Below are 13,298 nucleotides of genomic sequence, written 5' to 3' on the forward strand. Positions count from 1 at the left end.
GTCCAGGTAAATGCGCAGGGCGCGCACTGGACATAGCAACGAAAGGGCTGGGTCTGCCTCCTCCCGGGGCAGTGCTTGCAGGTTCACTACCTGATCTCGGAATGGTGTGGTAGGAACCTTGGGCACATAGCCCGGTCGCGGCCTTAGGATCACAGACGTATCCGCCGGACCGAACTCCAGGCAAGTGTCGCTGACAGAGAACGCTTGCAGGTCCCCGACCGTCTTGATAGAGGCGAGCGCGATCAGCAGGGCCGTCTTAAGAGAGAGGGCCCTGAGTCCAGTTGATTCAAGCGGCTCGAAGGGGGGTCTCTGGAGTCCTGCCAAGACTACCGAGAGATCCCAGGAGGGAACTAGGCCTGGCCGGGAGGGATTCAACCTCCAGGTGCCTTTCAGGAACCTGAGCATCAGGTCGTGCTTACCCAAAGACTTGCCGTCTACAGGATCATGGTGGGCGGCAATGGCGGCAACATACACCTTGAGGGTGGACGGGGACAGCCTCCTGTCCAGCCTCTCCTGTAGGAACAGGAGCACTGACTTGATCGCGCATCTCTGCGGGTCTTTGGTTCGGGAAGAACACCAATCTGCAAACGAGCACCACTTTAGGGCGTAAAGGTGCCTGGTAGAGGGGGCTCTGGCTTGGTTGATTGTATTCACAACGGTCGCCGGTAAGCTGGCTAGCTCTTCCGCATCCCGTCCAGGGACCAGACGTGGAGGTTCCAGAGGCCTGGGCGCGAGTGCCAGAGCGTGCCCCGTCCCTGAGAGAGGAGGTCCTTTCTCAGGGGAATTCGCCAGGGAGGAGCTGTCGCGAGAAGCCTGAGTTCCGAGAACCAAGTCCGAGTGGGCCAGTAGGGGGCCACTAGCGTGACTTGCTCCTCGGCCTCCCTGACCTTGCACAGCACCTGTGCAAGAAGGCTCACTGGCGGAAATGCGTACTTGCGCAGCCCCGAGGGCCAGCTGTGTGCCAGCGCGTCTGTCCCGAGGGGAGCCTCTGTTAGGGCGTACCAGAGCGGGCAGTGGGAGGTTTCCTGGGAGGCGAACAGGTCTACCTGGGCCTTGCCAAACCATTCCCAAATCAGCTGGACCGACTGGGGGTGAAGCCTCCACTCCCCGCCGGGCAGGCGTTGTCGTGATAGCGCGTCCGCTACAACGTTGAGCTTGCCGGGGATGTGAGTGGCAGGCAGCATGACTTGAGTCGCTGCTTGCTCCATAGGAGGAGACGGCGGGCGAGTCGTGACATGTGGCGGGAGCGTACGTCGCCTTGGCGATTTATGTACGCCACCACCGTGGTGCTGTCCGATCTCACGAGGACATGTTTGTCCCGAACTAATGGGAGGAACTTCCTGAGAGCAAGAAGGACGGTCAGCAACTCCAGGCAGTTGATGTGCCAACGCAGCGGGGCCCCTTTCCAACACGGCACCCCACCCGGACCGGGAGGTGTCGGTTGTGACCAGAACGCGTCGGGACACCTGCTGCAGGGGCACTCCTGCCCGTAAAAAGCAGAGGTCTGTCCAGGGTCGGAGTGATTTGAGGCAGGCGGGGGTGATCCTTACCCGATGCGTGCCGTGGTGCCATGCTTGTCTCGGGACTCGAGTCTGGAGCCAGTGCTGGAGTGGTGTCATATGCATCAACCCCAGCGGCGCGACCGCCGCGGAGGACGCCATATGCCCCAGGAGCCTCTGGAAAAGTTTTAGAGGGACCACTGTGCCTGGCTTGAAGGAAGCGAGGCAGTCCAGCACCGACTGAGCACGCTCGCTCGTGAGACTTGCTGTCATTGAGACTGAGTCTAACTCCAACCCGAGAAAAGAGATGCTCTGAACCGGGGTGAGCTTGCTCTTTTCCCAGTTGACCTGAAGCCCCAAACGGCTGAGGTGCCAGAGCACCTGGTCTCTGTGTGTGCATAGTAACTCTCGAGAGTGTGCTAGGATGAGCCAGTCTTCGAAGTAGTTGAGAATGCGGATGCCTGCTACTCGTAGTGGGGCAAGGGCCGCCTCTGCGACCTTCGTGAACACGCGAGGGGACAGAGACAGGCCGAAGGGGAGGACTTTGTACTGAAACGCCTGGCCGGCGAACCGTAAGAAGGATCGGTGTCGCGGCAGAATTGAGACGTGGAAGTACGCGTCCTTCAGGTCTACCGCTGCGAACCAATCTAGATGCTGAACACCAGCCAGAATATTTCTCAGTGTGAGCACTTTGAACGGGAGTTTTAACAAGGCCCGATTGAAAACTCGCAGGTCCAGGATTGATCGTAAGCCGCCGCCTTTCTTGGGTACAATGAAGTAAGGGCTGTAGAAACCCTTCCTCATTTCGGTTGGAGGGACGGGCTCTACCGCGCCCTTGGCTAAGAGGTTCGCGATTTCCGTGCGCAGGGAACTGGCATGCTCGCCGTGTACTGCGGAAAAGCGGACGCCCCTGAAGGGGGGCGGGAGCCGGGCAAACTGAATTGCGTAACCGAGTCGAATGGTCCGGTGCAGCCAGCTTGACGCGTTGGGAAGCGAAAACAACGCTTCCCAGCTCTGCAGGGTGCAGCTGGGGTGGCTTGCTCTCTGTACCGCAACGTGGTCATGGTCATGTTCTCGCAGTGAGAACATGAGCCATCCACAAACGCCGCCTCTGTGTGATCGCGGCCCAAACACACGAGACAGCGCCTGTGGCCGTCTGAAGCGGAGAGGACTCCAGGAACAACACAGGGGCAGAAGGGCATCTTGAAAAAGACGCGTCCTGAAAAGGATGTTCAACGCCGCTGTGTTTTGCTCTTTTAGAGAAATTCACTCTTTTGAGGGAAATAACTCTTTTAATACACAGTATGTGTGTTTGTCTGCGCTGTCGAAGTGCTCAGGGGCAACAATGCATGCCGTGCAAAGTAGGAGAAAGCTGCTGTTGTGCGCCGTCAAATATCAGCATGCTGATACAGCATGCAGATCGTCAGAGGAGACAGGAACGTAATAGTGGTGTGTAACTCGCAGCAAACTGCAGACAGACCATCGGCTCCAAAGAAATTTTCTGAATGAACTCCCGTATTTGCGCCGCTTAAATACCCGTATGTCCGGGGGCGGGACATGCAAATACTGGCTGCCATCTCTCATTGGCCTTTTTTCATAGATCAGAGGTGGATATCGGCGCTCAAGAGAGACCCCTAGTGTCGCTTCTCCGACACAACGTGGAGAGAGCGACAGAAGGGGAAATCCTGGCTAGAACATACAGTGATTGAATCAGCACACTCTTCACTTCTAGCGGTTGATTTTGATTAAAATCCTTTATTGAAACACAGAAAAATTAAACCAAATATATTTCTAAATTCAAATTACATTTCAAGTAGTAAAAAACTTCCAAACATTTTACCCTATCCAACTTGTTCCACCGGCCCCTTTTGCAGTGACTTAAATATCACTCTATGACAACTGGTGGGACATTAATATATCATAAATACAATTGTAAATATACAAGTGTAATAACAACCATTTCAAGTCAAGTCATTTTTATTTGTATAGCGCCTTTCACAACACACATCGTTTCAAAGCAGCTTTACAGAAGATCAGACATTAACAGAAGATAAAACTGTAATGTCTATAATGTCGATGAGTCATCATTGTGTAGTTTTATAAAATACGATTGTGAATTGTGTTTAAAAGTAAATAAATAAATAATAATTGTATTTATAAACCCAGTGAGCAAGCTAAAGGTGACTGTGGCAAGGAACACAAAACTGCATAAGATGTTGATTAATGGAGAAAAATAACCAGACTCACTGTGGGGGCCAGTTCCCCTCTGACTAACATCATGAATATAATGCCAATATTACTTCTGTATAGTGCAAGTCATGGTTTAAAATGATTAAACTAAGTAAGTGTTAAGGGTCAGTTTTTAAACAAAGATTTTGTATGAACTAATGTCTTTTAAGTTCAACCTGGCTGGTCATTTTGGTGAGGTCTATCCTAAGTCCAAGGTTCAGACAATGGCATATGAAGTATCCCATGTCTTATAGTTTGAGTTGGCATCAGTCCATCCTCTGAAGTCCATTGTAATAGACTGAAGTGATGTTTGACTTGGACCGGCTGCATTTAGTCATCATCACTCAGAGACACAGCTGGCGTTCATATGATTGAACAAAAGCCTATCATTGTCCAACAGTCCACACCAATCCATTTTACAATTGAATTTGTCAATCTGTTCGAGGCAGACTTATTATAAGGGCTTTTCAAATGGGCAGTAGAGTCCAACACCATTCAGGAATGGAGCTGGATCTGGCTGGCTCTGGTAACCTCAGGATATGAATCCCAATACTGAGACATGGAAACAAATGAAATAATATAAGCGTAGATGCCATTCAGTTTATTGCAGAGTTATAAATCATGATCAATGTTTCTGGTTTCTGGTTCTGGCAGACCTAACTAAAGCAGCCTTATTTTTTAGAGGTTTTTGGTCCAATAATTAGTACTTCTGTTTCGTCGGAATTGAGTAGAAGGAAATTTCTGGCAATCCGGTCATTGATTTCATTGATACACACTGCTAATTTGGAGAATTGTGAATTTTCTTTGAGTTTAGAAGAAATATAAAGTTGGGTGTCGTTGGCATAACAGTGGAAACTTATTCTATGATTCCTGATAATATCTCCCAGGGGAAACATTTAGAAGGAGAAAAGCAGAGGCCCTAAAACTGATCCCTGTAGCACTCCATACTTAACATATTACATATAAACATAAGAATAATAATAATAATAATTGAAAAGTTGAACACAAATCTCATAAACTTTTTGTTTCAACAAATGGCTTCAACAGCGATCATCAAGGACATTATTTCATGTTCTGTACTTTCAGAATTTGGACATAAATGTTATTTCCACTTGCTGATGAAATCTCCAAACTGCAAATGCAGAAATTGAATTTGGACTTTGGGCTGAGTTAAGAGGTGGTATTGAAATGCAAAACGACCAAATTCTTAGGAAAACATTTAATTGCGCTTTACGCCACTTCATTTACATACAATACACCCACAGTTTGCGTGCCAATACCCACAGAACTGCAAACACTCCTACCCATGCCCATTTGTGCTTTGCGCTGGCACAAAATCTGCACTCAGAATTAGAGCTCATATTAAAATTGGATAAGGCGTTGTGCACGGTCTTATCAAGTGTTGCACTGTGCTTTGAGCACTTATTTTCCACAATTGCGGCATGAATAAAATCATTAATGTTTTTCAGCACGAGTGGAAACACAAGGATGACAGGTCAATGTCTCGTGAGGATTTCATGGATGTGCTGTTTTATGTTGAATATATCCTGATAAAGGCATCACACGGCAACGTCATGAGACACAGCAGGTAACAAATCTTCAACTTATTTTTTTAGGAATGTCTCGAAACCAATACATCTGTTGTACGGTTGTCATTATGTAAACATTCAGCACAAATTGAAATCATGTTGTGTCCTAGTGTGATTATTAAACTGCAGAGGCTGTGATTTAATTAGATAAGTATATACAGTAGTTTGCATGTGCTGAATGCTTCAAAGTAAATAGATCTTCTTTTAAGAATGTTTTAATGTAAATGTGAAGTCATCTGCTCATAACAAGGAGGTCTAAAACACCATCATGAGAATCGTGCACTTTGATTGTAGCCGATGACAGCAAGCAGAATGCTAATTCACTTTTAGTGTGTAACACATGAAGACTACATATTTATTTAATTGAATAACAGCTTTTTGTGGTTTATAATCACATTGGGTCACATAGCGACTGGCTTTTATGGAGAAGTTACTGTCAAAAACACACAGAAACTGAAAGGTCTTCAGTCCAAAATAAAAGCTTCTGCAAAATTAAAAACTGTACGACAGAAATATATCACTAGTGTAAATAGTTGTGTTATATTCACTGTAATACTACTACTAATAATATAAATAATAATAAGAGTAATAATATTCAAGTAATATCTCACATCTGTGATTCTCTGGTGTGCAGCTCTTTATTCGACAAATATAACTCCAGTGTTGTATTTTGGTTTGTGCTGTGAGGTTCTGTGTACATTTTCATTTGATAAAAATAATACTATTACATTGAAAATTAAATACTCTATTTAATTACAGTTTTAATGAATTAATTTATTTAGACACCATTTAAATAAACTGTTAAATATAGAATTTAGGGGGGAAAAACACAGGAATCTTTACTGGCGCATACTGAAAATTAAGTATTGGTACTCATACTCGGGACTACTCAATTATAAAAATTATTATTATTATTAATATGCTATCTATTTGAAAACAGAAATCCAACACATCCATCCAACTTGTTAGAATAATCTCTGTAATATCTACTAGATTTGAGTCTTCAGAGTTTCAAATTATATATATATATATATATGTTATTATTATGTAATAATAATTATAATAAAAGTATAAAAATAAAGTGCAATGAACTCATCTGTGCAGGTTGTAACTGTGGCACAGCTTTGATATAACTTTCGAATTTAAATGTGAAATGTGTAATATTTCTTACATTTAAACTTAAATTTACATTTCATTTAATTTACATTTACATTTATCCAAAGCGACTTATAAATGAGATTTATGAAAGAAGAAGAAAATTCTTGACTTACAAATACAAATATAAAGAAGTAGGGCTGAGTATTGATTTCCAGATTTGATTTGATTCTGATTCACAAGCTATTGTGCTAAATTGGCACTGTCTCTTTAAGAATAGGTTCAGCGATCGTCTCACAGAAGTGTTTTGGTGAGCACATATTAATGATAGTGGAGTTGAATGGCTTCTTTAACATATCCATGCTATGCAATAATATGGAATATGTTGTGTAATATCAAAATAGAAACAGACCTTTGTTTGTTGATGACATGCAGAATTTCTGAGATATCTGTGGAGGTGGCAGAAGTGGGCACCCCATCAAAGGACAGTGAAATAGCCCATCAGATTGAGAAATGTGACTGTCCTCTGGGATACGCCGGTCTTTCCTGTGAGGTAATGGATTCTTTACACAATATATGGAGTGCTGTGGAAAGTATTTCCCCCCATCCTATTTCCTTCTGTTCTTTATACATCTCATACTTAATTGTTTAAAAAATTCAAACAAAATCTAACATAAAGGGAATCTGAGTAAACACAAAATACAGGTTTTAAATGAGAATGTTATTTATTGAAGCAAAAACGTTATCCAGTACCAACTGAGTATTTGGCACAGGAGTGAACCTTCCCAGAAGAGGCCGACCTTCCAAAATTCCTCCAAGAGAACAGCGACAACTCATCTAGGAAGTCTAAAAAAAGCCAAGGACAACATCCAAGGTACTGCAGGCCTCCATCACATCAATAAAGGTCACTGTTCATGACTACCCACTATCAGAAAGACACTAGCCAAAAATGCCATCCATGGAAGAGTGGCGAGGTGAAAACCACTGCTAACCCAGAATCTGAATTTTGCCAAAACACACCTTGATGATCCTCAAACATTTTGAGAGAATGTTCTGTGGACTGATGAGTCAAAAGTGAAACTGTTTGGAAGACAGGGGTCCCATTACATCTGGTGTAAATAAAACACAGAATTACACAAAAAAACATCATAGCTACGGTCATGCATGGTGATGGTAGTGTGATGTGTGGGGATGCTTTGCTGCTTCAGGGCCAGGGCGACTTGCAATTCACGAATTCTGCTTTCTACCGGAAAATCCTAAAGGAGAACGTCTGGTCATTATTCCGTGAGTTGAAGCTCAAACGCTACTGGATTATGCAGCAAGACAATGATCCGAAGCTACAATAAATTCAAGTTTTGGAGTAGCCTAGTCAAAGTCCTGACAAACTCGATTGAGATTCTGTGGCAGGACTTTAAACATGCTCGAAAACCCTCCAATGTGGCTGAACTAAACCAGTTCTGCAAAGAAGAATGGGCCAAAATTCAACCACAGAGTTGTGAAAAAATGATCTCCAGTTTTCGGGAGCATTTGGTTGCAGTCGTTGTTAGTTTTTCTAACAGTTAGTTTTTCACATGGGTGATATAGGTGTTGGATAACTTTTTTTGCTTTAATGAAAAATATATATTTGAAAACTGTGTTCTGTATTTAATCAGGTTGCCTTTGTTTTATGTTATATCTCATATGAAGATCTAAAACAATTTAGTATAAAAATACACATAAACAGGAGAAATCAGGATGGGGCAAATACTTTTCCACACAGTATGGTGTTTAAGAGCTGTTACTGTGTGCCAGAAGGTTGTGATGTGTGTTGTAAAACATCATAAATCGAATAATTTGACGTTATCTCATTAGTATTCAAAGTTGTTATGACATAGTAGCTTTTTTTTAAATGGTAAAAATATTTTACTAAAATATTTGAATCGTTGGGCCGTCCATAAGCAAAAAATGTTCTTATTTAATTGTCTTTTACATTTTTAGCAATTTCATGTAAAATGTTGCAATTGTGCTGCTGTCTGTCCTCATCATGAACTGTGAAATAAAGAAACATTAAATCTCAATCTAAAATACTTTATATTGCATTATATATTATATTAAAATGATGTTCCTGCAGTTCTTAAAGGAAGTCCAACACTCTATCAGTTGAGATTCCATGCAAGCTAACCATTTTGGAATACTGTAAGTGTGTAAATGTTGGTGGGTCTGTAATACAAGCATTAAATGTGTCGTTTTTCAAATGTTGTGTTAGAGTAAAAGTGTTTAGATATCATAGCATAGCAGTGTGTGAGTAATACAGGTAAAAATAAGTGTTTATAAGTCATAATCAGCCGTTGTACTCGTGGTTTATGTGAAAGTGAATAAAACACAGTTGTTGTAGCGTCTTTAGTGTTCATTTCATTTGGAAACTGTGGCAAAATATAGAGAGCTGGACGTAAACTTTGCAGAAATGTAGTATTAGTAACGTTCATTATTTGAGACTATTTTGCTACTCACAATATAGTGCAAGCTTTTGTACTTCATTAAAGCACATAATCATTTCTCACATCTGTTGTTCATAAAATTGCCCAAAAAACAACTATGAAAAAGTCTAAGAAATGAAATTCCCGCATAGATTTACAGTGATGTCACAATAATTAAACTGCTTTTGAAAGCTGCGGACGTGCTCTTTCTTAACAAGACTATAGAAAAACAACAGCTCTTGGAAAAACAGCCCGAGTGTCAAAGTATGAACAGCTGTGGAGATTATTCCATTGCACACATTATCAAAGTGTTTTCTGCTTTCTGAGTCTTAATGTCTTAAGAACGCTTTCTGCCAGTTTCCACCCACAAACTGCCTGTGTGAGATCTTTAACAAGTGCGAGTGTGTTAAACAACGATTACAGATCAGAGAGTGTCAGTTGTTCACATTCAGGCTGGACGGGGCTGCGTGGAGACAGATGGCCGTAACTCTGAAACGCCACATACTGTGGTTAATAAAGTATTTTTAAACAGGCGTTTAGCGAGTTCACCCTGAACAGATGGTGTACTAAACTGATGCGATTAATTCTGAAGAGCGAGACTGAGAGGGAGTGTTGCTATGGTTTCAACAGAGGACTAATTTTTCCTGTATGAGCGTGCTTGTCAAGGTGTGTGTTTGTGTGTGAATAACTGTGTGTATTGTGTTATGCAGGAATGTGCGGCCGGGTTCTACAGACTGTCGGTGCACACCGGTGCCGCCTCGTTCAGAGCTGGCATTGGCAGTTGTGTTCAGTGCCAGTGTAATGGACACAGTGACTTGTGCAACCCTGAAACATCCGTCTGCCAGGTACACCTTTAAACGAATCATTTTTGAGCAGCAATCCTGTGACTGGAGCATTGTTTTATAAATTCCTTCCTGATTGGTTAAGGGGAATCAAGTCAGCAAAACAATGACTAATTGATCATTGCAGACAGCAATAGGTGTCATTTATCAGGTTCAGCTTTTTCAAACATAACCAGCTATGAAATTAAACTATGCCAAGTTTTTTTTTTTTTTATTGTAAATATAACAAGTATGCAGCATGTTCCAGATTTGGATTTGGAATATTTTACTTTGGAACTGGAACTCCATAGATGACTCCGAATTTGCACACTGTCAGAGTTTGTATTACATTAAGGAAGAGCATATTTCTTGACCGTTATCAGAATGCAACAGTCTGGTTCCGGGATTGAAAATTAATTCTTTCCATAGCTGAATGAATTTTTAATCTTTAAAGACAGGCTTACAGTGAGCTCTGAAGTTATTAATCAATGGCATATTTGTCAAATTTCAAAATGTTTACATTTTTATTAGTTTTTTTGGAATTCTTGTTTAATAGTGTAATTCCTATTAAAGAACTAAACTACCATGATCCTGAAGAGAAATCCACCAATCAGAGAATTGCGGGAAATGGCACGGCAAAAGAGCTCCTCAGAGACTCACTGTGAATGATGCAAGTCGCTCTACTAACAGTATCAAACTACTAGTGCTTATATACATTATAATGTTTCTATACTTCTAATCAACAACTTTAAATCAATAGTTTTATATTTTCAATGGTTTTTAATTCGATTAAATCATTTGCAATACTTTATGTAGTGCATTCCCTCGTTATAGACATTAAGTTCACATTTCTTGTTTCTTTGTCTTTTAGTTTGATTTTCAAACACTTTTTTGCTTTAAATCAAAGTTTGTAATGTTGTGATTCACCTCAGAGCTGGTTTGCAGTGTTTGGGCAACTTTCTAAAAAAATATAGCCCGCTAAGCTTCCAATTACTCAACAGTCACTCAATTACTCAAATTAGTTAAGCTAAGCTAAAAGCTACACTTCAGAGAAAGAAGCAAGTTACACTACAAGCTACACACCAAAAGTAGCTTACTACATGTAATACATATTTGTTTCAACCGCAGATGTACGGAGCTTACTGTCATAGACAAAGTATCTAAAAGGCGAATTCACATGACGTCTATCTAAGGCATGGTCAGTACAGATCAGTTTAGTGCAGTACAGTATACAAGGATACAGAATGGTGCAATACATATGTGCATGTATAAAACAACAACATGTAAATTCATATTTAGACAAGATACCTATACAAACCCAAGTGTTCGATATGCAAAATTACAATTTTTACATTTTCTTTTTCATATTTATACTACTACCTTTATAAATCCAAACTAATTTGAGCATAATTTCCTTTTCCCATTTCCTGTAAAACAACTTGACTTAAATATTATTAAGTATTAAGTATTATTCATCTTATCCTTAAATTGTGTCTAGCAGTTGTATTTCTGTATGTACTGGAAGCTTCTGTTCAGAGGCCAAATTCTTATATCTGATGGTATCAGATGGTATACCATGAAACTTTGATATTCAACTTTGATATACCATATTTATGTACCATTTTGTATTAACATTATGCTTCAAAGTACATCAAAGAATAGCATGGTACTTTGCTATTTAATTTTCATATTCATATAGCATTGTACTGTATTTACATGGTGCACCCGGATAATGGTACGTGTCCAAAAATCATAGTAATGCCGTGGTACTTTTGTAATGTGTTTTCTTGTAGGCTACAAAGTGTTTTGAAACTTTTTTGGTGGTAAAATATCTTAACCTGCAGTAGTCATTCACAAGCTGCACACGCTCATCACAGGCAGACGATATGATGCACGTGCAGGTTTATCCCATGACTGTAGATACATATCCACTGCAACCAGCGTTAACTTTGTGTTCCGTGTTATAAGGTATTCTGTTAGTGTGTTGGCGAGTAACCACTCCAAATGACTCAGTAGCACTAAGACCACATTGCTATCTCTTGTGACCAATTCATTGTAAAGAACAGACTCAAATGAGAAATTCATTTGTGAATCGGACATCTTTAGTTCTGATACATAACTGCTCATAGCGGTGTAGCTTTTGTCAACGCTATGTCGCTACTCAATCAATAAAATATCTTTCGCTACTTGATTTAAAAACTAGCAAAGCTACCACCTCGCTATTGAGAAATGTAGTTAAGCTTTGCTAACTTACTCTGGTTTTGTCAAACAAGTACAACTTTCTTGGTTTATACTGTATAGCATTTACAGTTTAAAAGAGCTGCTCGAATCGTGGATCTCTGCACATTTTTATTTCTTTCTTTCTTATTCAACATTTTGAACATGCTGTCTTCTCTTTTCCAATGGCATTATAGTGACGTGTCCAGTGGATGTAGTGTCATTCAGATATTTCTTTACTACTGTTTCATGAATACTGAAGATTCAGACACCCTACATATTTAACATACTGCTTTTAGTATACTATATACTGTAGTTGAGGAGTATGCGTGTGTAGATGCAGAGCATGTTTTTTGAACTAGCATGTTGCTATGCTAACCACGTATTACTCTAATAAGCATAAAACTTTTAAGCGATCATTTAGTGTGAATACTTATATGAAAAATAATGTGTTAAATTAACACAGTTAAAGGGATTAGTTCACCCAAAAATGTAAATTCAGTCATTGTTTACTCACCCCTGTGTTGTTAGAACCCCATATGACTTTCTTTATTTTTATAAACACAAAGGAAGAAATTGTGAAAACAATTGTGCTCAGTGATGTCATACAATGGTAGTTTATGGTGACCACCTCTTCAAGCTTCAAAAGAACAGAAAAGATTCATTCAGAAGTCTAATAATTATTCAAAGAGACTCATGATTGTTATGAAAGCATACGATAAGATTTGGTGAGAAACAAACTGATATAGAATGTATTATTTAGTGAAAATATTCACTGACCTGTGCGCATTCATGATAGGGCATGAGAGCAACCATTCACGCAGCCCCCTCATGACATTGGGGCGTTCAATCGAAAACTAATTTTGTTTATCTAAAATCAGTCCTCCACAGCGATAGTGACAACAGAACACAACACAGCTGCACAGAGAACAGAATTACTAAACATGTCTGAAGGGTTTGTTGTCCAAGAATTCATGCATTTCTATGCCCAGCCTTTTTTTTTTTTTTTGTACCAGTGCCAGTTCACGGTGGACACAGTTACCTGCGTGATGCCGAAAATAGACAACAAGTGATTGATAGAATGTACCATCGCTGGTCACTGCTGGTTAGGATAAAAACTCATATTTCAATAAAAAAAAGCCTTTTATCACTTGTCGTTTCCCATCAGGTTAGGACACGATATGACTGTCTGATTTCCGAGTACTCAATTAATGTTTAATACTGCAATTATTATATACTGAATATGAAATTAATTGCACGTAATTCTATGTATTTATTGGCACAACTTATAATTATGTAAATAATTCTATTACAATGTCTTACCGGTTGAAATCCCTAATAAAAATACATAGCACACAAAAATATTACGTAAAATATTAATATTTTTGCAAA

At 40.4% G+C, this 13,298-nt stretch overlaps 1 protein-coding gene across 4 annotated transcripts in view; it reads left to right on the plus strand.

Annotated features, from left to right (window-relative positions):
* lama2 (laminin, alpha 2) overlaps window positions 1-13,298 on the plus strand; it is a 385,152-nt gene that overhangs the window by 267,423 nt on the left and 104,431 nt on the right. For all 4 annotated transcript variants that reach the window (XM_052095596.1, XM_052095599.1, XM_052095597.1 and 1 more), the window contains 3 exons: window positions 5,198-5,316; window positions 6,848-6,965; window positions 9,579-9,713. In XM_052095596.1, coding sequence (XP_051951556.1) covers window positions 5,198-5,316; window positions 6,848-6,965; window positions 9,579-9,713 — 372 coding nt within the window. The remainder of the gene's footprint in view (window positions 1-5,197; window positions 5,317-6,847; window positions 6,966-9,578; window positions 9,714-13,298) is intronic.

Source organism: Xyrauchen texanus, chromosome 28 (assembly GCF_025860055.1).
Source record: "Xyrauchen texanus isolate HMW12.3.18 chromosome 28, RBS_HiC_50CHRs, whole genome shotgun sequence".
NCBI classification, from domain to species: Eukaryota; Metazoa; Chordata; class Actinopteri; order Cypriniformes; family Catostomidae; genus Xyrauchen; species Xyrauchen texanus.